Raw genomic sequence first — 22,583 nt, forward strand, 5'->3', positions numbered from 1 at the left:
GTGGGCGATCCTCTGCTTGGAGACAGCGCTTCCTTTCCGCTGTGCACCAAAGCAGACAAAGAGCTGCTCAGAGATTCTAAAGCTCTGCGTTCGATCCAAATAGATGCGTAAAGCGTGCACCGGACACAACAACGACAGGGCTGGGTCTGCCTCCTCCTGGGGCAGCGCTTGCAGGTTCACCACCTGGTCCCTAAAAGGGGTGGTGGGAACCTTGGGCACATAGCCCGGTCGGGGTCTCAGGATCACGTGAGAGTAACCCGGACCGAAGTCCAGGCACGTTTCGCTGACAGAGAATGCTTGCAGGTCACCTACCCTCTTGATGGAAGTGAGCACAGTCAGGAGGGCAGTCTTCAAGGAAAATGCCTTAAGCTCAGCTGACTGCAAAGGCTCAAAGGGGGCTCTCTGTAGACCCTAAAGAACTACAGAGAGGTCCCATGAGGGAATGAGATGCGGTCTGGAGGGATTATGCCTCCTGGCACCTCTCAGGAACCTGATGATCAGGTCGTGCTTCCCTAAGGACTTACCGTCGACTGCATTGTGGTATACTGCTATGGCGGTAACGTACACCTTCAAGGTGGAAGGGGACAGCCTCCCTTCCAACCTCTCCTGCAGAAAGGAAAGCACTGATCCGACTGCACATCTCTGGGGGTCTTCGCGTCAGGAAGAACATCACTTAGCGAACAGACGCCACTTAAAGGCATACAGGCGCCTCATAGAGGGGGCCCTAGCCTGAGTAATCGTGTCTACCACCTGCAGTGGTAGACTGCTTAGGTCTTCCACGTCCCATCCAGGGGCCAGACATGGAGATTCTAGAGGTCTGGGCATGGGTGCCAGAGGGTGCCCCATCCCTGAGAAAGAAGGTCCTTCCTCAAGGGAATTCGCCAGGGGGGAGCTGTCGCGAGGAGCGTGAGGTCCGAGAACCACATCTGGGTGGGCCAGTAGGGTGCTACCAGGACGACCTGCTCCTCATCCTCCCTGACCTTGCACAGGGTCTGTGCAAGCAGGCTCACTAGGGGAAACGCATATTTGTGTAGGCCAGGGGGCCAGCTGTGTGCCAGCGTGTCTATGCTGAGGGGAGCCTCGGTGAGGGCGTACCAGAGCGGGCAGTGGGAGGATTCTTGGGAGGCGAACAGGTCCACCTGTGCCCGTCCGAATCGACTCCAAATCAGCTGGACCACCTGAGGGTGGAGTCTCCACTCTCCCCTGAGTGTAACCTGGCGTGACAGTGCGTCCGCTGTAGTGTTGAGATTGCCCGGGATGTGAGTGGCTCGCAGCGACTTGAAGTGCTGCTGACTCCAGAGGAGGAGACGGCGGGTGAGTTGTGACATACAACGAGAGTGCAGACCGCCTTGGCATATGCTACCGTTGCCTTGCTGTCTGTCCGAACTAACACGTGCTTGCCCTGGATCAACGGCCGGAACCTCCACAGGGCGAGCAGAATTGTCAACAACTCGAGGCAGTTGATGTGCCAATGCGTCCAGAGGCCAGCGGCTGCATGCCCATTGCAAACAGCGCCCCAGCCTGTTTTGGAGGCATCTGTCGTGATCACGACATGCCTGGAGACCAGTTCTAAAGGAACACCTGCTCGTAGAAACGAGAGGTTGGTCCAAGGGCTGAAAAGACGGTGACAGACCGACGTGATGGCCACGCGATGTGTCCCGTGGTGCTATGTTCATCTCGGGATTCAAGTCTGGAGCCAGTGCTGAAGCGGCCTCATATGCATCAACCCGAGCAGGGTGGCCACCGCCGAGGACGCCATATGCCCCAGGAGCCTCTGAAAAAGTTTCAGTGGAACCGCTGTTTTCTGTTTGAACGGTCTTCTTACCAGCTCCACGTGAGTGGGTTCCCTCGATCCTGGGTTGCCCGTCTCAGTGGCACTTTGAGGACCTCCGTGGGTTCTTTGGCGCCGGCTGTGAGATGGGTGGCATCTGCTTCCTGTGATGGGCTCCACGCCGGGGCCGGGCCAAAGGAGCAGGCTGCGGCGGAGCCGGTGCAGTCACCGCAGGGGCCATCGTCCACCCGAGAGACCGCGCCGTGACCTTTGTCGCACGGAGAGCGAGGTTGGTCGCGGAGCGCAGTTCCTGCATCAAATCTGGGACGGAACTACCCTCATGCAGTTCTTTCAGCACCTTGGCTTGGTGGACCTGCAGGAGGGCCATGGCGTGCAGGGCAGAGGCGGCTTGTCCAGCAGCGCTGTAGGCTTTAGCTGTCAGGGACGACGTGAGCCTACAGGGCTTGGACTTGGTGGTGGCGCTCTGCGGGTGCCTTATCCACCAGGGGAATCGCCGTATAGCCCCTGGCCACGTCGCCATCGAGGGTAGTGAGAGCGGGGGAACTGCGGAATCGGGGCCGGGCAGTAAAAGGTGCCTCCCATGACTTCGTCAGCTCCTCGTGCACTTCCGGGAAGAATGGCACTGGAGCGGGGCGTGGCTGCTTTGAGCGGCGCTGCGAGCCCAGAAACCAATCATCAAGCCGTGAGGGTTCAGGGGAGAGCGGAGGGTTCCACTCTAACCCGACGCTCGCAGCTGCCCGGGAAAGCATGTCCGTCATTTTGGCATCAGCCTGTGACTGGGCAATCGTCCCCGAAGGGGGAATCCCAGCTGAGGCTTCTGCGTCCGACTGGACAAGCCCGCTCTCCGATGCTGTGCTCGAGAGCTCATTATCTTCGCGGGCTCCGAACAAGAAGCCAGACTCGCCGTGAGACGAGCCGGCGAACTCATCCGGAAGCCCGATTGGGGCAGACGAGCATGCTGGGGAATGGGGGTCCGCAGGGAGATACCCGGCGGAGACGATCCCATTGGGGTCCCCAAATCGCCCCCAGTGCTAGCCGCGCTGGCCTCATACCCATAGGTAGAAGAACCGAGGCGGGGAGCCGCTGGGGTGGCTTGCTTTCTTACGAAAGCAAGCCGCAACCGCAACGTTGCCATGGTCATGTTCTCGCAGTGAGAACCACAAACGCTGCCTCCGTGTGGGTCGCACCCTGACACGAAAGACAGCGATCATGACCATCCGAAGTTGAGAGATAACGACCGCAACCAGGAATAACACACAATCGGAAAGGCATCTTTAAAAAGACGCGTCTTTAAAAAGATGTTCCGTGTGTGCCGCTCTTTTAGAGAAATATATACTCTTTTAGAGAGGAAAAAAGCTCTTTCAGAAAATATACTCTCTAGTTTTTCTGCCAAAGCGCCCAGGGGCGTTCTCTGCAGTGCACCAGTGCAGAGGAGGGAGAAGCCGGGGGAGTGGTATGCAAATACCACTCGCCAATTTTCATTGGCCTTTTATCAAAGACCAGAGGTGTCTCGGGCTCCCAAGAGTGACCCCTAGTGTCACTACATCGACACAACGTCAAGTGAGTGACAGATAGGGAAACACCAGTTCTTTGTCTTATTTAATTAGAGTTCCAAAGATGTAGCAAGATGATCCTTAAGAGTGATAGAAACAACTCAGATGACAAGATACAAAGGATTTGGATGTTTCAGATGTTTAAGATGTTTTGGATGTAGTAGGATCGTAAGATGTTTAGGCTGTTGTAGGATGGTTTACATACACTAGAATGAATCAAATGAAACAAATTCATTACAAACAATGAATACAAATCAACAAACAAATCTAATAGGGTTGCATGAAAGTAATTAACCAACACTTCTCAAACAGCGATGATATGAACTGGCAAATGTATAATTCAAATGAAGATTTCAAATAAACAACATACATAAACTAACTTAATGCATCCAAATGCAAAAGAAAAGACACAAAGGACTCAATGGTGGCTCACTCATCGCACTCACACCTCACCAAACCAAAAGAACAAAGGAAGGAAATGGGGTCTACATCACCCTATTCCCCCATGCACAGATTCCAAGTTTAAGCCTATAAGGTGAGCTTGTATGTATGGTTAACGTAGTTCTGGGTAACATAGTTTAAGATGAAAGAGAATAAGGAAGAGAGTGCACCAATTTCACAACAACGTATGGCCGCCAGAGTAACGAGTAGGCTTTTGACCCCTATCTTTTCAATCTACTGAGGTGATGCCGCAGCACTGTTTAGCTAACTGTATGCGTCTGTTTTAATAAGTGTCCAGAGATTCTCTCTAAATGCGCACAGAGCAGAGGCAGGCAGGAACAAAGGCACGGGCAAGATAGAAAGTCCGTCTATCAAGATCCGACTCAGCTGACCAACCAATCAGAATGTTATTTTCAGACACGAATGGATATTTGCTAACCAATCATATTTTCCATTTCAGTAAGGGGCGGGGCATTTCTAGCTTGTACAGTAAAATGCAGATTGCACCTGCAGAGCTGGAGTCACCATTAGGTGAACTAAAGTGCACTAAATTTCCTCTGCTGCTAGCCTGCTAAATGTAAAAATATTTATGCATTTAAATACAACTTATTAATTAAACTTTTATTATTAAACTTGCTGTTCCCAGAAGCTGGACCAGTTAACTGGTTTGTCCTGTATTTATATCAAATGTAATTTTTTTGGCATTTTACTGCTGTCAGTAATGCCTTTTTCTCATGATATTTTAAAGTATATTTCCAAGTTGGAAAACCATATCAATATTACATCTTATGATCTTATGATATATAACATCAATATTCTATACTCTGTTGGGTTCAGACAAAATGTGACAGAACAAACTCATTGCCATAAATCACAAGCTAGACTTAATTCTGTCATATGGAGTTGATGTTTATAATATAGCAATTTTGCCAAAGAGTGATGAAATCTCAGATCATTACCTCGTCTCTAGTATACTGCACTTAGCTAAGTTCACATAATCTACACCGCATTATCGATCAAGTAAAACTATTCTTCAGCCACTAAAAATAGCTTCACTAATGTTCTTCCAGATCTGTCTCAGATTCTCAGTAAGCCAAACAGTTCAGAAGAACTTGATGTAGTCACAGAAAATATGGATACAGTCTTGTCTCAAACTCTTGATAGTGTTGCCCCCCTTTGATTACATAAAAATAAAAGTCCTGCACCATAGTACGTTGATCACACTCATGCTCTTAAAAGAGCAGCTCGGAAAATGGAACGCAAATGGAACAGTGCAAAATTAGACGTTTTTCCATGGTGCATGGAAGGACAGTGTCAATGCTGAGTTCACATCTTGTCGGAATTACTGTAATTACAGGATGGCAACTCGGAGGTTCTACTCTGAGCCATTCATGTCTTGGGAACTCAGAAGTTATTTGTTTCAATGACAACAAACATAACACCAAAATGGGTTTGTTATTGATAACAGCAAAATATTTATCACTACATCAATTCATTAATTCACCTTAATATGTTGTTACAAAATGTTTAAGAACAAAGAAAATGCCCCAGGTAACAATGGTATAATAATATGGTATTTCAAACAGCCGCTGCCATATTGGTTCTTTTCACATCACGTCATGAGTCAAGTTGAAGCTTTCATAGAATTTAGAGTTTACAAATTATTAGTTCTATGAATACGTGAACGTGTTTTACAAGTCGGAATCTCACAATTACGACATGATGTGAATGCACTATAAAAGCTAACAGGTCTCCATATTTGAGCAAACTCATAGAAAATAACCACAACAATCCTAGGTTTGTATTCAGTACAGTGGCTAAATTGACAAGAAATAAAGCTTTGACCGAACCAGATATTCGATCGCAGCAGAGTAGTAATGACTTTATGAATTTCTTTACTGATAAAATTTAAACAATCAGAAACAAAATTACAATTGTGCAACCGTCTCCCACAGCACCTCAGAAGACAGTGTTTCATAGTATCCCTTATGAACAACTTCAGTCCTTCGAAGTTATGAGTCACGAAGAGCTAAAACTTATTAATGCATCAAAAGCTCCTGAAAGAGGTGTAATCTCATAAACTCTTCTTAATATTATTAACTCAAATCAAAATCAAATCACTTTTATTGTCACACAACCATATACACAATTGCAATAGTGTGTGAAATTCTTGGGTGCAGTTCCGAGCAACATAGCAGTCGTGACAGTGATGATGATTATACCAATCTACAATAAACATCAAATTTACACAACACAATTTAAAATCTAATATACACATAATTACACACAACACAATATACAAATAATAACATACAATGTACATTATACAATACACAATATAGAATACACATTATACAATAATAAAAATAGTATATATAAAATGTACAGTAGGTTGTATTGTACTGTACTGACATTCAGGCTGTCGGTTGATAGTCAGTTGCCAATGTGTTGTTAAGAGAATATAATTTATGACAGTCCAGTATGAGATAATAAGATAATAAAGTGCAGTGCTGATGTATATTGATCGTGAGAGATCAAGAGTTCAAAAGTCTGATTGCTTGGGGGAAGAAGCTGTCATGAAGTCGGCTGGTGCGGGTCCTGATGCTGCGATACCGTCTGCCTGATGGTAGCAGTGAGAGCAGCCCATGGCTCGGGTGGCTAGAGTCTCTGATGATCCTCCGAGCTTTTTTCACACACCGCCTTGTATATATTTCCTGGAGGGAGGGAAGCTCACCTCCGATGATGTGTCTGGCAGTTCGCACCACCCTTTGCAGTGCTTTGCGGTTGTGGGCGGTGCTATTGCCGTACCAGGCGGAGATACAGCCAGTCAGGATGCTCTCCACAGTGCAGGTGTAGAACCGTGTGAGGATGTGGCGGTTCATTCCAAACTTCCTCAGCCATCTCAGGAAGAAGAGGCGCTGATGAGCCTTCTTCACAACGACTTCAGTGTGGATGGACCATGTGAGTTCCTCAGTAATGTGTACACCCAGGAACTTGAAGCTGCTGACTCTCTCCACTGGTGCTCCATTGATGGTGATGGGACTGTGTTCTCTGTCTTTTCTTCTGAAGTCCACCACAAGCTCCTTTGTCTTACTGACGTTGAGGGAGAGGTTGTGCTCCTGACACCAGTGTGTCAGAGTGTGTACCTCCTCTCTGTAGGCTGTTTCATCATTGTCAGTGATCAGACCTACCACCGTCGTGTCATCAGCAAACTTAATGATGGCATTGGAGCTATGTGTTGCCACACAGTCATGTGTGTACAAGGAATACAGTAGTGGGCTGAGAACACAGCCCTGTGGGGCTCCAGTGTTGAGGGTCAGTGATGAGGAGATGTTGCTGCCTATTCTAACCACCTGGCGTCTGCTTGACAGGAAGTCCAGGATCCAGCTGCACAGCAAGCTATTTAAGCCCAGAGCCCGGAGTTTCTCATCTAGCTTGGAGGGCACTATGGTGTTGAATGCTGAGCTGTAGTCTACAAACAGCATTCTCACATAAGTGTTCTTTTTTCCAGGTGGAAGAGAGCAGTGTGTATTGTAGATGCAATGGCATCATCAGTGGAGCGGTTGTTGCGGTAAGCAAACTGCAGCGGGTCAAGAGAGAGTGGCAATACAGAGCAGATGTAATCTCTGATTAGTCTCTCAAAACATTTGCTGATGATAGGGGTCAGAGCAACAGGACGCCAGTCATTTAAGCAAGTTATTTTTGATTGTTTTGGAACAGGCACATTGGTGGATGTTTTAAAGCATGTGGGGACTACAGACAAAGAGAGGGAAAGGTTGAAAATGTCCGTAAAAACACCAGCCAGCTGGTTCGCGCACGCTCTGATGACGCGGCCCGGAATGCCGTCTGGGCCAGCGGCTTTGCGGATATTCACCCGTCGGAAGGATCGGGTTACATCCGCTATAGAGACGGAGAGTGAACTAACCTCTGTAGCTTCAGCCGCGAGAGCTCTCCGCGAGGGCGGTGTTATTTCCCTCGAAACGAGCATAAAAAGTATTTAGCTCATCCGGTAGAGAGGCAGCGGTGTTCATGGCGGAGTTTTTATTCCCTTTAAAGTCCGTGATGATATTAATTCAATGCCAAATGCTTCTAGAGTAGGTGGTGGTAAACTGTCCTTCAATCTTGTTCCTGTACTGGCGTTTTGCTGCTCTGATTTTCGGAGGGCATAACTGGCTTGTTTATGCTCCTCCGCATTCCCGGAATTAAAAGCGGTGGTCCGCGCATGAAGTGCCGTGCGAACATCGCTATTAATCCAAGGTTTCTGGTTCGGGTAGATCCATATCGTTTTTGACGGAACAACATCCTCTATGCACTTTCTGATGAAGCACGTTACGCTATCAGCGTACACCTTGATGTCGTCATTAGAGGCGGACTAGAACATCTCCCAGTCCACGTGATCAAAACAGTCTTGTAGCATAGAGTCTGATTGGTCTGACCAACACAGAATCATTTTGAGGGTTGGTGCTTCCTGTTTCAGTTTCTGCCTGTAAGCGGGCAGAAGCAGATTGGAAGAGTGGTTCGATTTGCCACATGGTGGGCGGGGGAGGGATTTGTAGCCATCCCGGAAGGGAGAGTAGCAATGGTCCAAAACCCGGTGTCCTCGTGTGTTAAAACTGATGTGTTGGTGGTATTTTGGTGCAATTGATTTAAAATTGGCTTTGTTAAAGTCCCCGGTCACAATGAACGCGGCCTCAGGGTGCGCGGTTTCCTGCTTGCTTATAATCCCATACAGTTCCTTGAGTGCCCGGTCTGTGTCGGCTTGTGGGGGGGATGTACACAGCTGTGATAATGACCGCTGTGAATTCCCTCGGTAGCCAGAATGGTCGACACAGAAGCATGAGAAATTCCAGATCAGGAGAGCAGAAAGACTTAATAGAATGTACGTTCCTCTGATCACACCAGGATTTGTTGACCATAAAACATACACCACCACCTCTGCTTTTACCTGAGAGGTCTTTCGCTCTATCCGCTCGGTGCACGGAGAACCCCGCGGGTTCGATTGCTGAGTCTGGAATCTCCGCAGACATCCAAGTTTCTGTAAGGCAGATAATGCAGCAGTCCCTCATCTCTCGTTGGAAAGAGATTTGCCCTTTCAGCTCGCAAAGCTTGTTGTCCAGAGACTGAACATTTGCCAGTAGAATACTGGGTAGCGGAGGTTGATTTGCGCGACGTCTTACTCTGATGAGAACGCCGGCTCTGTTTCCCATTTTCCTTCTGCGTTTTCGCGGCCGGGCAGCCCAGACAAAGTGTTCCGCTGGTGTGTTTGAAAACAGCGGGTCGGCATTGAGGAATTTGAAGTCCGGTTTACGGTGTGTAATTGCAGAACCAATGTCCAAATGTGTTTGTCTGTTGTAGACAATAAGGCAGACAACATCCAAAACAAAAAAACATAAGAACTGTAAACAAAACAAACAAAAAACTACAATGTTGTTTCAGAGCTCGCAACGCAGCAGCCATACTCGGCGCCATCTTAAGTCCAAAAAAAAATAAAAAAATAAATACTGAATTAGGCATATAAACCAACATGTAGCAAAATGTAGTAATGTTGTAAGTGCAATAAATGTGTATATATATAAATATTCAAAGGTGCAACCAATCAGACAATCATACATATAGTACTTTTGATATAGGAACAATTAAATGTTATATGTGGAATTCTACTTTCATTATTAGGTTTCATCCTTGAGAATATTTTTATCAAACACATGTATGAAAGTTCAAACAGTGCATCATTATTATAAATGCAATTTCATGACATCATATAAATGGATAGAATGTGAAATTTGAACATTTTTAAAAAGCTAAAATGTGCACCAGGATTGACAGCGGCGCAGAGCAAGCTGTTCCCTAGCGTGGTGAGAGGTTTTGAGCGGATTTCTTCCATGCAAGTGGAAACAGCGTTACGCTTTCAGTCCCATTGGTGAAGTGATTAATGACCTCCTGCTTTATCTTCATGAACAGACAATAATAAATACTGAAGAATGGACAGTTTGGACACTAACCTGTTTGTTCCTCAGTATCTTCATTTTTCATGACATTTGAACTGCATGATTCTGGATAACTCATGTCCTCACTCTCTTCTTTAATAAACATCATTTTACAATGTTTTATCCCGCAGATATCAGTTGAAACACCTAGAGTTATTCCTGTTCGTGTTGAAACAAGTCTTCTTTTAGGATGATGAGAATATTGGTGACATTTATAAACATGAATCTGATGCTCGAATAATGTAGTAAACAAACAAAACAACAATGCCAGAAGTTTCTGCAGGATTATGAGTATCAATAGAGAAGATCGTTTACAGTTTTGAACGTCTCTACGAACGTGTGTTAAACATCACCTAATATGGAAACTTTTGTACATTTATTTCACTCATTGCTGCATTTATTTGTTTAAAAGTGAATGTTTATTATAACTCTGCAAATCTCTCAGAGCGCCGCCATGTTTGCGTGACGTCATACAACAGCATCTCGGAGGGGACCTTCTGAACCGCTTTTCTTGTGTTCGTTATTCAGTATGTGATTTGTGGTAAATAACTACGTTTCCATCCAAGGAGTTTTTGCGAAAAACGTTTTAGCGCATCAAAATTAAGCTGTCGATACATCAAATGTTGTGAAAAACTCGTTTGGAAACACTTTTTGTCGAGAAAATTAAGATTAACGCAAAAATGTTTTGTCACATGACAGAGTTTACCTCAATCGTTAGCCTGTGTTAATCATAACAACAAGGTATACATCCTTGAAAGCCAATTTATTGTACGTGGTTATGGATTGATCTTAACGGCATATATATCTGATGCTGCAAACATGACACTTCCAGGAGTGCCAACACAAATATCTCGTATCATTCACGACAAGTGCATGGAGAACAAATTAATGGCCACTGTTTGTGATTAATTTAATCATGGTAGACATCCGTTTATTTATTAAAGTTGCTTTTCCACACCATTCAAAATAATAGACGGCAGTCATGGAATTAACCCATAATACAATATATATATATATATATATATATATATATATATATATATATATATATATATATATATATATATGCACAAAGATGTTTTAAATTAAAAATAAATACACAATACTAGGAGAAAAGCTTCAGTGTGCTTTTTGGAACACTAACATAGCCCAATTCTTAATTGTTTAGCTTTTGAAAAAATGCTGTCAAAATTCCCTGTATTAAATAAAATAAATTACCAAATGAAAAAATAGATATTTTTAGACCTATATATGACATTTCTTTACACAAACGTAAATTAGCCGTACCCTGTTCTGTAGACGAATAAAGTCGGCTGAATGACATTTTCTACACTTCAAGACTATAAATTATCAGAACTATCTGTCCAATGCGGAGTTCACTTTCAGAAAACGAGCTTTTCAACCTTTTACATCAAAATTTTTAAATATTTTAAATCTAACCCTCTTTACCTCGGATCGCATTTGCTGAGCTTCTTCAGAAAATGTAAATTGCATTATGACACTAAAATTAATTTGAGATGACAATCAAGTTCAGTTGGTCGTTAAGTTGCTGGACAAATATGTGGGACATAATGCAGTTGAGATGGCGATGCTTTAGATGATTGCTCAAAACAGCCTATTGAATAACAGGAATGTATCATATATGTAAACCCTGATATTACACCGCATCAGTTTTTCTTTAATAGTTGTGCACACAGCATATACACATCGATGGATGGTCCTTATACTAAGGCTGAAAGTTTCCCCCACTACTTAGAGCAGGTTGCCAGCTTGAACAATGACGATTCGCTTTTGGGTCGGAACTGGTGGCAACTTGCAACAGGCGCAACATCAGGACCAATATTACAGTCCTATCAGAAGGGCAACTGCTCCCTTTGATTGCAATTCCTCATCTTCTGATTGCATTTATTTGTGAATTAAAATGACAGTAAGCTGGCTAATTTCAATGAATTGTCTCAATACTCTCCCCATTTTACCAAAACTTTGGGGGGGGGGGGGATTAGGGACATCTGGCAGGCGAATTAGCGATAAACACACATTTCTGAATGGAAATGGCTTCAGGGCAGATTTCTTTTGCGCTAAACCAAAACTTAAGTGTTTTTTTAGGCATAATGTCATCATGCACACCATTTTTATCGATAAAAGGCCATTTGAATGGAAACAGGCAAAAGACGGCAAATTTTGCAAACATTTTTTTTACACGTTTTCACTTTGTTGATAACAAAATAGCGTGAAAAGTGGATGGAAACTAGGCTAATAAAGTTTAAAAATCTGAACCCTTTATCGTGGGAAACGCTTAGCAGCTACTACAACAGGAGTTAGAGAATAAATCAGAATGAGCTTTAATGCCAAGTATGCTTACACATACATGGAATTTGTCATGGTGACAGAAGCTTTCAGTGCACAAACAATACAACAACAAGACAGAGATAAAAAAATAAATGAATAGAAAATATAGAGTATAAAAAATGCATAATAAGACAAAATAGCATATATACAAATACAGATATGTTATACACCGATCAGCCACAACATTAATACCACCTGCCTAATATTGTGTAGGTCCCCCTCGTGCCTCCAAAACAGCGCCAACCCACATCTCAGAATATCATTCTCACCACAATTGTACAGAGCAGTTATCTGAGTTACCATAGACTTTGTCAGTTCAAACCAGTCTGGTCATTCTCTGTTGACCTTTCTCATCAACAAGGCGTTTCTGTCTGCAGAACTGCCGCTCACTGGATGTTTTTTGTTTTTGGCACCATTCGGAGTAAATTCTAGAGACTGCTGTGCGTGAAAATACCAGGAGATCAGCAGTTACAGAAATATTCAAACCAGCCCATCTGGCACCAACAGTCATCCATGCGATTATCTAATCAGCCAATCATGTGGCAGCAGTGCAGTGCATAAAATCATGCAGATACGGGTCAGGAGCTTCAGTTAATGTTCACATCAACCATCAGAATGAGGACCGTGGCATGATTGTTGGTGCCAGATGGGCTGGTTTGAGTATTTCTGTACTGCTGATCTCCTGGGATTTTCATGCACAACAGTCTCTAGAATTTACTCCTGGGATGAATCCTGGAAAAGTCATCCCTGGATCTGTTCTGGGACTGCGAGATTTTGATCATTCACACTGCCCGAGCTTTCCTGGAATCTGTGCTTGCATTCAAACACATCCCGGAAAAAGAATCCCAAGACAAAAGTGACATCATGATGTGATGTCTAATGTACAGCGACTTAAGTTTATTGATAACCCGCGTTTTTTCGTACCTTACCACAAAAATACTATAGATGAATTTAATCATCTGCGCTGGTGCCGGTGTGAGATTTGCTTGATAGTCAATTTTATCTAACTTATTCATTTAAGACTACTTTTATAAATAGCTAATAAGATCTTTTTTATATTGTTTGATGTAAGTAGTTTTTGACCAATAAATGACAATAAAGATTGAAAGTGAAAGCCATCAAAAAAATATATATATTAACGTGTTACGGTGCATTGCAATATTATTAATATTAAATAATAGAAGAAATAAACAAATAATTTTCATCTTGCGCTGCAACAGTTAAGATGTGTATTTGATTCAGTAATTGCTTTTGTAATGTAGTTTATGTACCAACCTTCCTAAAAATAAAGAAAACTAACTACACAGAAAAGGTCAAATTTAGCATTTTTTCATCAGACATTTCTTACAATTCAATTGGAGTTTCTTTATTGGTGCTTTTTTTATTTTGCACTAGCACAGTCAGTTTTTTTTTTTTTTTTTTTTTGTATACTTAAATCACTTTTTAAACTATTTTCAAAAAGTAGGCTATTTTACTAATAAAACATAACTGTTGTGCCGCAATCGCATTTAGAAGCCTCGAGGCAAATGTCAAGGTATTATTTTCATGATATGATTCTACAAGCTGTAAAAAAAAAAAAAAAATATATATATATATATATGGAAGAAAACCAGAAATTTGAAACCTCATGTATAAAAATAAAAAAATAAAATAAAAATAAAAATCTGTATCGTTATGTTCTTGCCCTTTTAGGGTTAAGAAAATAAATGTATGAACAAACAGCTGGCCGGTCATAAGGTTGCAAGCGCTGCATCAAGTTCAAGCTGTTAAGTTATTACAAATCTTCAGAAATACTGTATATGGTTTTTTCTTATTTAAGTGGGTCTATAATTTATTAGACTATATACTTAATGTATTTACAATTATATTTATCTTCACAAATTTCTTAGAATGATACTCATAGAGATTGCACTTCCTGCAATATAAAAAAATACATCATCACTACAACACACACTGTATTGGCTCTGCCTTTTTATTCACACAGACATGTTCCGGGACTGATCACGGCAATGTTACTAGGGTCTGATCCAGGGACCAAATTTTCTGGCATTCTGGCTCCGCTTGAAGTCCACAATCATCTCCACTGTTTTGAGCGTGCTCAGCTCCAGGTTGTTTTGAGTGTACTAGAACAGCCAGCTGTTCAACCTCCCTTCTGTATGCAGACTCGTCATCATCTTGGATGAGGCATATGACAGTAGTGTCATCTGCAAACTTCAGGAGCTTGTCAGAGGGGTCCTTGGTGGTGCAGTCTTGGTGTACAGGGAGAAGCATAGTGGGGAGAGCACACATCCCTGGGGGGGTGCCAGTGCTGATCGTATAGGTGCTGGAAGTGAATTTCACCAGTCTCACTAGCTGCTGCCTGTCCATGACCTCACAGGATGTGTTGATGTTTGTGTGAAAAAAAGGTCAGATTGGGTGTGGAGTGTGAGACTGGGCTTTTCAAATCTACAGTAAAACATATTCAGGTCTTCAGTCAGTTGTTGATTCCCCACAGAGATGAGGGGTGGTGTCTTGTAGTTAGTAATGTCTTTCAGGCCTCTCCACACTGATGGTTGATATAGATTTTGTCATTCTAAACAGCACTGTGGCAGCAGTGGAGTCATTCAGGTTCCTGGGCACTACCATCTCACAGGACCTGAAGTGGGAGACACACATTGGCTCCACTGTGAAAAAGTCCCAGCAGAGGTTGTACTTCCTTTGCCACAGGTGCTGCTGATACAGTTCTAATCAGCAGTTATTGACTCTGTCCTCTGCACTTCAGTAAATGTCTGGTTAGGTGCAGCTACGTAATCAGATATCAGAAGACTACAAAGGACAGTTCGGATTGCTGAGAGGATTATTGGTTGCCCCCTGCCGTCCCTTCAAGAACTGTACACTTCCAGAGTGAGGAAAAAGGCTGGAAAAATCACTCTGGACCCCACTCACCCTGCCCACTACCTTTCTGAACTGTTGCCTACTGACCGATGGTACAGAGCTCTGAGCACCAGAAACGTCAGGCACAGGAACAGTTTTTTCCTCAGGCTATCCATCTCATGAACAGTTAAAACTGCCCCATTGAGCAATAATTATGTGCAATTCACAGTTTAGTTTATATTTATCCAACACATTGTAACAAAGGTTCAGGTTGGGCAGATAAAGGAGGAAGTGGGAACCAGTTTCCACAGTTCACGTGAGTCCATTTTATTCACAAATAAACAGCAATCGCTGTACAGCCTCATTCAAAACATAAGACTGCTTTTCAGCGTCACTCAAATAAACAGTCCGCTCTTCAGTGTCACTCAAATAAACAGGCCGCTTTTCAGCTTCACACGACACAAGACTCTCCCTCAGGGAACAGACACGAAGACTCTGGTCTGCCTGTCTCTCTCTTCTCTCTGTGAACTGGCCGTCTTTTTATCTCCCCCGACTCTCACTGTGAACATAGAGATGATAATTAGTCACAATTCATCTCAGGTGGATGTCCTTACCACTTTCTCTCTCCCCAGACGAGCGCTCGACCATGCCCTTACCTCCACACACATACTACCTCTTCTGCCATTACATTCCCTTGCACTGTATACAACAGATTTTTATTTGCACTACGTATATATGTATATATGTGTGTATATATATATATGTGTGTGTGTGTGTGTATAGTCTTATTGTGTATTCTATATATACTTTATTTTCTATTCAATCTTTATTTATTTATTTTTATTATCTCTGTCTTGTTGCTCTATTGTATTGTTGTGCACTGGAAGCTCCTGCCACCAAGACAAATTCCTTGTATGTGTAAGCATACCTGGCAATAAAGCTCATTCTGATTCTTAGTTTAAATATACAACCCCAATTCCAAAAAGGTTGGGACAGCATGAAAAATGCTAATAAAAACAATTATAAAAATTAAAAATATTCTCCCTTTGATATATTGAAAGCACTACAACTACACATTTTATGATGTTTTACCTTGTGAATTTCATTGTTTTTTTGTTTTTTTTAATGTACAGTCATTTCAAATCAGATGACTGCAACACAATCCAAAGAAGTTGAGACAGGAGCAGTTTAAGTCGAATAACAATTTGCCGAGTTGAAATAACAAGGCAATATGAAACAGGAATGTTAAACATGTGAGGCAATCGTGTATATAAGTATATAAGTATATAAAGTATATAAGGAGCCTCCAAAAACAGCCTAGTCCTTCAAGAGCAAGGATCGTTCGAGACTTGTCAATTTGCCAACAGATGATTCAGCAAATAATCCAGTACTTTGAGAACAAAGACAAATTGGAAGGATTTTGGGCATTCCACCCTCTACAATGCACAATATACTTAAAAGATTCAAGAAATCTGGTCAAATCTCGGTGCGTACAAGGCAAGACGAAAACCACTTCTGAATGCACGTGATCTCTGATCCCTCAGACATCACTGTCTTAAAAACCGTGATGCATCTGTAATGAATATCATGAACATGGGCTTGGGATTACTTTAGTAAACCTTTGTCAGTCAACATCATTCACCGCTGCATCCACAGATGCAATTTAAGACTACTGTGCAAAGCAGAAGCCATACATCAACACTGTCCAGAAGCACTGCCGACTTCTGGACTTCCGGGCACAGTCTCATCTGAGATGGAAAGAAGAACAGTGGAATTGTTTTTTGTGGTCCGACTAGTCCACATTTAAAATATTTTTTGGAAAAAAAAATGCGTGCTCTTCGGCCCAAAGAGGAAAAGGACCACAAAAAAATATGTTATCAGCGTCAGGTCCAAAAGCCAGTGTCTGTATGGGCCAGGGGTATGTCAGTGCCCATGGCATGGGTAACTCGCACATCTGTGAGGGCACCATTAATGCAGACAGATATGTATACATTTTGGAGCAACATATACTGCCATCCAGCACTGTCAGGGATGTTCCTGCATTTTACAGCAAGACAACGCCAAACCACATACTGCCGGATTACAAGTGCATGGCTGTGTAAGCAGAGAGTGTGGGTGCTAGACTGGCCTGTCTGCAGTCCTGACTTGTCTCCAATTGAGAATGTGTGGCACATTATGAAGCACACCATATGGCAGTGAAGACCTCATACAATTGTGCAGATGAAGACCTGCATATTGGAGGAATGGAGGAAAATTCCACTTTCTAAATTTAACAAACTTGTTGTGTTAGAAGAAATGGTGATGTTTCACACTGGTAAACACTTGACTATCCCAAAGTTAATCATCTAATTTGAAATTACTGTACATTTTCAAAAAAACAAAACAATGAAATTCATAACATAAAACATCATATAATGTGTACTTGTAGTGCTTTCAATATTGCAAAGGGTGAATATAATTTAAAAATCACTCCTTTTTATTTTTATTAGCATTTTTCATTCTGTCCCAGCTTTTTTGGAGTTTTCACCTGCGGAAGAAAAACTTTGGAATCACTCAAAGAAATTCTAAAGCCAACTTTTCACTTCAGAGGGGGCACAGAAGCTGCAACTGAAGTGGCGTTTAGGTGTAGACTGTTTATTTCTGCTCAGAGGTGGCATAAATACATTTACACAGCAATTGCATAAATATTGTTATGTTATTAATGTTTTAAATATAAAAATATGGATATAGAAATATGAAATGAAAAAAATGGCATTATACTTTTAATTATGAAAATAATTATGAAATATATTGTGGTGATGGAGCGTGGTCATGTGTCTGTTTGCGGGAGAGAGGGAGTGGTGTGGCTCATCAACATGATTTCTAACAGTTGTTTCTTGTTACAGTGATAGTGGGGAGAGGCCTCAAAAGTGGCCAAAACATGCCAGATAGGGAGAGAGGGAATGAGTGTATAGCGTTGGTGTGTGATCTGCTGAGTGTTTATGATCTGATGAGTGTTCTGAAGAAATGTATGTTTATATTGAGAGTGTATTATTGACTGAATGAAAAGCAACAAAAAGTACCTGCACTGTACACAAAAGAGACAAGAGAATAAAGCCTGACCTGAAGCGTGTCACTGCTCCCCGCCTCATTTCCACACCCGAACATTAACGTGGTGTCACATAATGCTCTATCATGACGACAACAAAGTTCAAGGCTGCTCTGATGCTGTATTTCATTTACACAGAACCAAAGCAGCATCAGAACTGCCTTTGATACTAGGGGCTGAGGTGGGTCAGAACAGGAATAATTTAGTCTGGCTTTTAAGTGGCATTGCATCTTTACACACAATTTTGAGCCAGTACAGAGCAGCCTTAAAGGAATAGTTCACCCAAAAATGAAAATTTGCTAATAATTTACTCACCCTCGGGCCATCCAAGATGTACCTGCCGCCTCCTCCTCCACGTGTGACCTTACCAACGAGCTTACGTCATCCCTCTCATGAGCGCGCATTACAGAGATGTATGGAAGCGAACATTTGTAGTTAAAAAGTATATAAGTATTGTTTTGTTTCTAAAAATAATCAACCGTTTGGGTTCAGAAGAACTTTATTTGTCGACTGGAGTCGTGTGGATTATTTTGATGCACCATAAATATGCATTTTGGACCGTAGTACACTGTTTAGAGGAGGAGGCCTGAAATGAAATCCTAAAAGTCTTAAATTCTGTTTTGATGAAGAAAGAAACTCAGATACATCTTGGATGGCCTGAGGGTGAGTAAACTGTCAGCAAATTTTCATTTTTGGGTGAACTATTCCTTTAACTCAGCTGTGTAAAGACGCCTTAACATGATTATAATATTTTTTATTAAAGTTGAACAATGTAAGATTTTTTTGGTTAAAAATTGACAAATTGCCAGTATTGATTGAGTACATAAAAAACAGTGTCCAAAACAATGTCCTTACCTTATCCTGATTTACCACGGTAAGCCTATAAAAATTATTTGTAGTTTGAGCAGTCGGGTCTTGCGAGAAATCGCTGTTATGTTGTTCAAGCTTCCGTCATTACGTCATGTCCGTAAACACAGGAAAGAAGTACCAGCTGTCACATGTTCCAGCTAGGGACACAGTCAGTCACTGTCACAGTTCAGGACAGCATCGCTGCAGTCTGGATGGATGTTTATATCTGTTATCCATTTAGCGAAGTTGTTTACTTGCTATAATGCTTGGATATCAAATCCAATCACGTTTATTTATATAGCACATTTAAAAACAACCATGGCTGTTGACCACTTTGTTGACCAAAGTGCTGTACAGTGGCACCACAGGCAGGACAGTATAACAGAAATAAAACATAGGTAGAAGGGCAATTTCACAGCTTAACCATGATTTATGGTAAATTAAAAGCTAAGGAAAATAAGAATGTTTTAAGCAACGATTTAAAAACAGATAGAGAGGGGGCGGTCCTGAGGTAATCCGGTAAACTGTTCCAAAGTTTGGGGCCAGTGATACAAAAAGCACGATTACCTCTATGTTTCATTCTGGATCTAGGAACAGACAGAAGTCCACGATCCCCGAATCTGAGTGACCTGGTTGGGTTATGCGGACGCACCAAATCACAGAGATAATGGGGTGCCTGATTGTTCAAGGATTTATAGACAAATGTTAAAATGTTCAAATCAATTCGAAATCTCCTTGCACAACTAGTGCAAGGAGATCAGGATGGGAGTGATGTGTTCATGTTAAGACTGCCTGTTAAAAGTCGTGCTGCCGCATTTTGGACCATCTGCAGGTGGGATAGTGCTGACTGGTGCAGGCCAGAATACAGAGAATTACAGTAATCCAAGCGTGAAGAAATAAAAGCATGGATCACAGTTTCAAAAGTTTTCCTGGATAGAAAAGGTTTTGTTTTAGCTAGGCGATGTAAGTGGAAAAAACTCGATCTAACCACTTCATTCATTTGTTTGTCGAACTTAAGGCTACTATCAAAGAAAAAGCCTAAGTTCTTAGTGTGAGAAGTGAGATGAGGAGTGAGAATAACTTAAATCAATGTTGTTCACTATTTTAAGCTCATTTGGTCCAAACAGGATCATTTCTGTTTACTCTCACTAAGGTGTAGGAAATGATCTGTCAGCCAGGTTTTGAGTTCCTGCAGACAAGCTAAGAGAGGGTCAAGAGCTTGTTTGTCATGACGTTTTATAGGTACATAGATCTGTGTGTCGTCAGCGTAACGGTGAAATGACACCCCATATTTGTTAACGATAGCACCCATAGGAAGAAAATAAAATATAAAGAAAATAGGGTTGGAGCGAGGATCAAGCCCTGCGGAATACCACAGGTAAGCGGAGGTGTGCTGGCCCACTGCAACAGAGAAGCTTCTGTCTGAAAGATATGACCAGAACCACTTCAGATATGTTTTCTTGTAGGGTTGTTGAAGCTTAAATTGGTTGTCATGATTTTATGAGTTGAACAGTACTTGTGTGTTAACCGATCACAATGTATCTACATTGTCGGAGAAGTTGCCAGTACTCCTGGTCACGGAGGCTGTTCCCCTGCTGCTGCCAGTGCTCCTGACCACGGAGACCATTCCTCTGCCGCTGCCAGCGCATCCGGTCACCGAGGCCATTCCCCTGTCACTGCCAGTGCTCCCGGCCTCGGAGGCCATTCCCCTGCTGCTGCCAGTGCTCTTGGCCACGGAGGCAACCATCCAGTCTGTCCAGCCCACTGGAGCTTCTGTCCAGTCCCCTCTGGCTGCTGCCCAGCCTCTCCAGTATCCAGAGGTCGTCACTGACCTCACCCTATGTTCCAAGGATACCTGACCTTCTGCCAGCATCCGCCAGTGAGTCTGACTCCTGACCAGTGCCTTCTACTGACCTGAACTTCGGCCTAGGGACCTCAGTTCCTCTGTCTGGCGTCTGCCTAGCAGCCGCCACAGACCTCAACCTCTGTCCAGGGCCCGCTACCCTGCTGGACATCAACCCTCTCCTCAAGCCTCGTCGCAGGCCACTGGACTCCACCCCCTTCCTGGATAATTCTCCCAGGCCACCTGACCCCGCCCCCTTCCTGGTGCCAGACCTCATCCCTCACCTCAAGCCTGCTCACAAGCCGCCAGACCCCACCCCCATCCTGGATCTTCCTCCCAGGCCACCTGACCCCACCCCCTTTCTGAAGCCTTGCCCCTGGTGTCCCCCACCCTCCCCCCTTTTGGCTGGAGTTGCCTAGGCCCCCCTGGTCTGACTACTGCCTTCCTGCCCTGTCAGCTCTTCTCTGGCCTGCCTCGCCCTGATCTGTGCCTGCACTGCCCTCTCGACCCGGACTTTAGTTGGTTCTTTGGTGGATTCTTGTTAGTTTTTTATTTTTGTTGGTCCGATTGGGATGCCTGGTAGTCATCCCTTAGAGAGGGGGTAGTGTCAGGATCCTGTCATCTCTGTCTAGTCTTGTTTTTCACTTTAGTGGCAGGATCCTGACTCTTTTGTTACATTATGTAATTTTTTACTTTCTGTTGTGTTTTGCATGTGCATTTTATGGCCCCACCTCATCGTTTGCCTGATCATTTGTTCATTTGTTCCCCCTGCCCTCATCGTTTGCCCACCTGATTTCTACATACTAATATATATATATATATATTCTCCTTGTGTCTCTTGTCTTGTGTTGTATTCTTCCTCTTGTTTCAGCCTGTTTATTTCCCAATCGGTCATGTTTTGGTCTTTGTCGATTTTGTTTCTCAGTTTGGTTGTTTTTCTTCTGTTGTGTTTGCTTTTTCATTTGAGTTTTGCCCTCCCATGGGTAATTTTGGTTTCAAGTCATTTTGGCTAAAGTCTGGGTTTTTGAGTTATTGGTTTTTGCCCAGTTTTTGTATATATTTTCCTTAATAAATACTTTTGAAGAGCTGTTACTGTCTGCATTTTGGTTCGTCCTGACACAAACCTGACATTGTCATTCCCTGACAGCACACGTACATCACACATATGTCTATTTAATGTGTGTGTGTGTTTAGATCTGGAAGTTATCATTTTTAAATAGAAGATTTTATCTATAAGAAAATAATTCATACAAAATTTGTTGCATTTCACAGCACCAAAAACACTAGTTTTCTAAACTTATGCTTTGACTTCCATTTTATTTGTTGAAAAAGTACAAATGTACTTTTACCCCTTACACAGAATTACATTCACCTACTTAAAGCTGAAGTATGCAACTCTTTCAGTGTACTTTCTTTTATTCCAGCTTTATATGCAGAGACAACATACAGTGAGCAAGCTATTCACTGGTTAATTTTCTCAAAAACTATAAACACTCTGTGTGGCACTATACAATTTCACCTGTTTGTTTTTAGCCAAACATTTAAACCCTGACCAACAACATTACAGTGTTCCCCTAAATGCATTTGCACTGCCACTGTTGACATTTTACAAGGTTCATTAATATTCTTTACACAACGTAACACTTGCTAGGCCCAGTCAGCTGCACTTTCTACACTGCACGCTATTGAATGGGGCTGATATGAAACGAAAGTGAACCTACCACATCAACACACAAATACATGCACGTACACACAGTAACTTCACCATTGAGCAGTCCAGCAAAGGCTGTTCGTGAGTACGTGTGCACAACGGAGAAGCAGGATACCC

The 22,583-nt window shown here is 42.8% G+C and overlaps 3 protein-coding genes across 6 annotated transcripts in view; 1 reads left to right on the forward strand and 2 right to left on the reverse strand.

Annotated features, from left to right (window-relative positions):
- The window catches only part of LOC127440778 (gastrula zinc finger protein XlCGF57.1-like), a 593,771-nt gene that overhangs the window by 477,767 nt on the left and 93,421 nt on the right, over window positions 1-22,583 (forward strand). The gene's annotated exons all lie outside the window — the stretch shown is intronic.
- LOC127440850 (zinc finger protein 501-like) overlaps window positions 1-22,583 on the reverse strand; it is a 224,062-nt gene that overhangs the window by 147,211 nt on the left and 54,268 nt on the right. The window contains exon 1 of one of the 2 annotated variants that reach the window (XM_051697845.1): window positions 14,842-14,851. The exons of the other annotated variant lie outside the window; for it this stretch is intronic. The gene's annotated coding sequence lies outside the window, so the exon portion shown is untranslated. Of the gene's footprint in view, window positions 1-14,841; window positions 14,852-22,583 lie in introns of those variants that run through there. 2 annotated transcript variants of the gene reach the window in all.
- The window catches only part of LOC127440803 (zinc finger protein 501-like), a 167,855-nt gene that overhangs the window by 90,640 nt on the left and 54,632 nt on the right, over window positions 1-22,583 (reverse strand). The window contains exon 1 of one of the 3 annotated variants that reach the window (XM_051697722.1): window positions 9,789-10,230. The exons of the other annotated variants lie outside the window; for them this stretch is intronic. Within the exon in view, the coding sequence (XP_051553682.1) occupies window positions 9,789-9,882 (94 nt within the window). The 5' untranslated portion in view covers window positions 9,883-10,230. Of the gene's footprint in view, window positions 1-9,788; window positions 10,231-22,583 lie in introns of those variants that run through there. 3 annotated transcript variants of the gene reach the window in all.

This window comes from Myxocyprinus asiaticus, chromosome 5, assembly GCF_019703515.2.
Source record: "Myxocyprinus asiaticus isolate MX2 ecotype Aquarium Trade chromosome 5, UBuf_Myxa_2, whole genome shotgun sequence".
NCBI classification, from domain to species: domain Eukaryota; kingdom Metazoa; phylum Chordata; class Actinopteri; order Cypriniformes; family Catostomidae; genus Myxocyprinus; species Myxocyprinus asiaticus.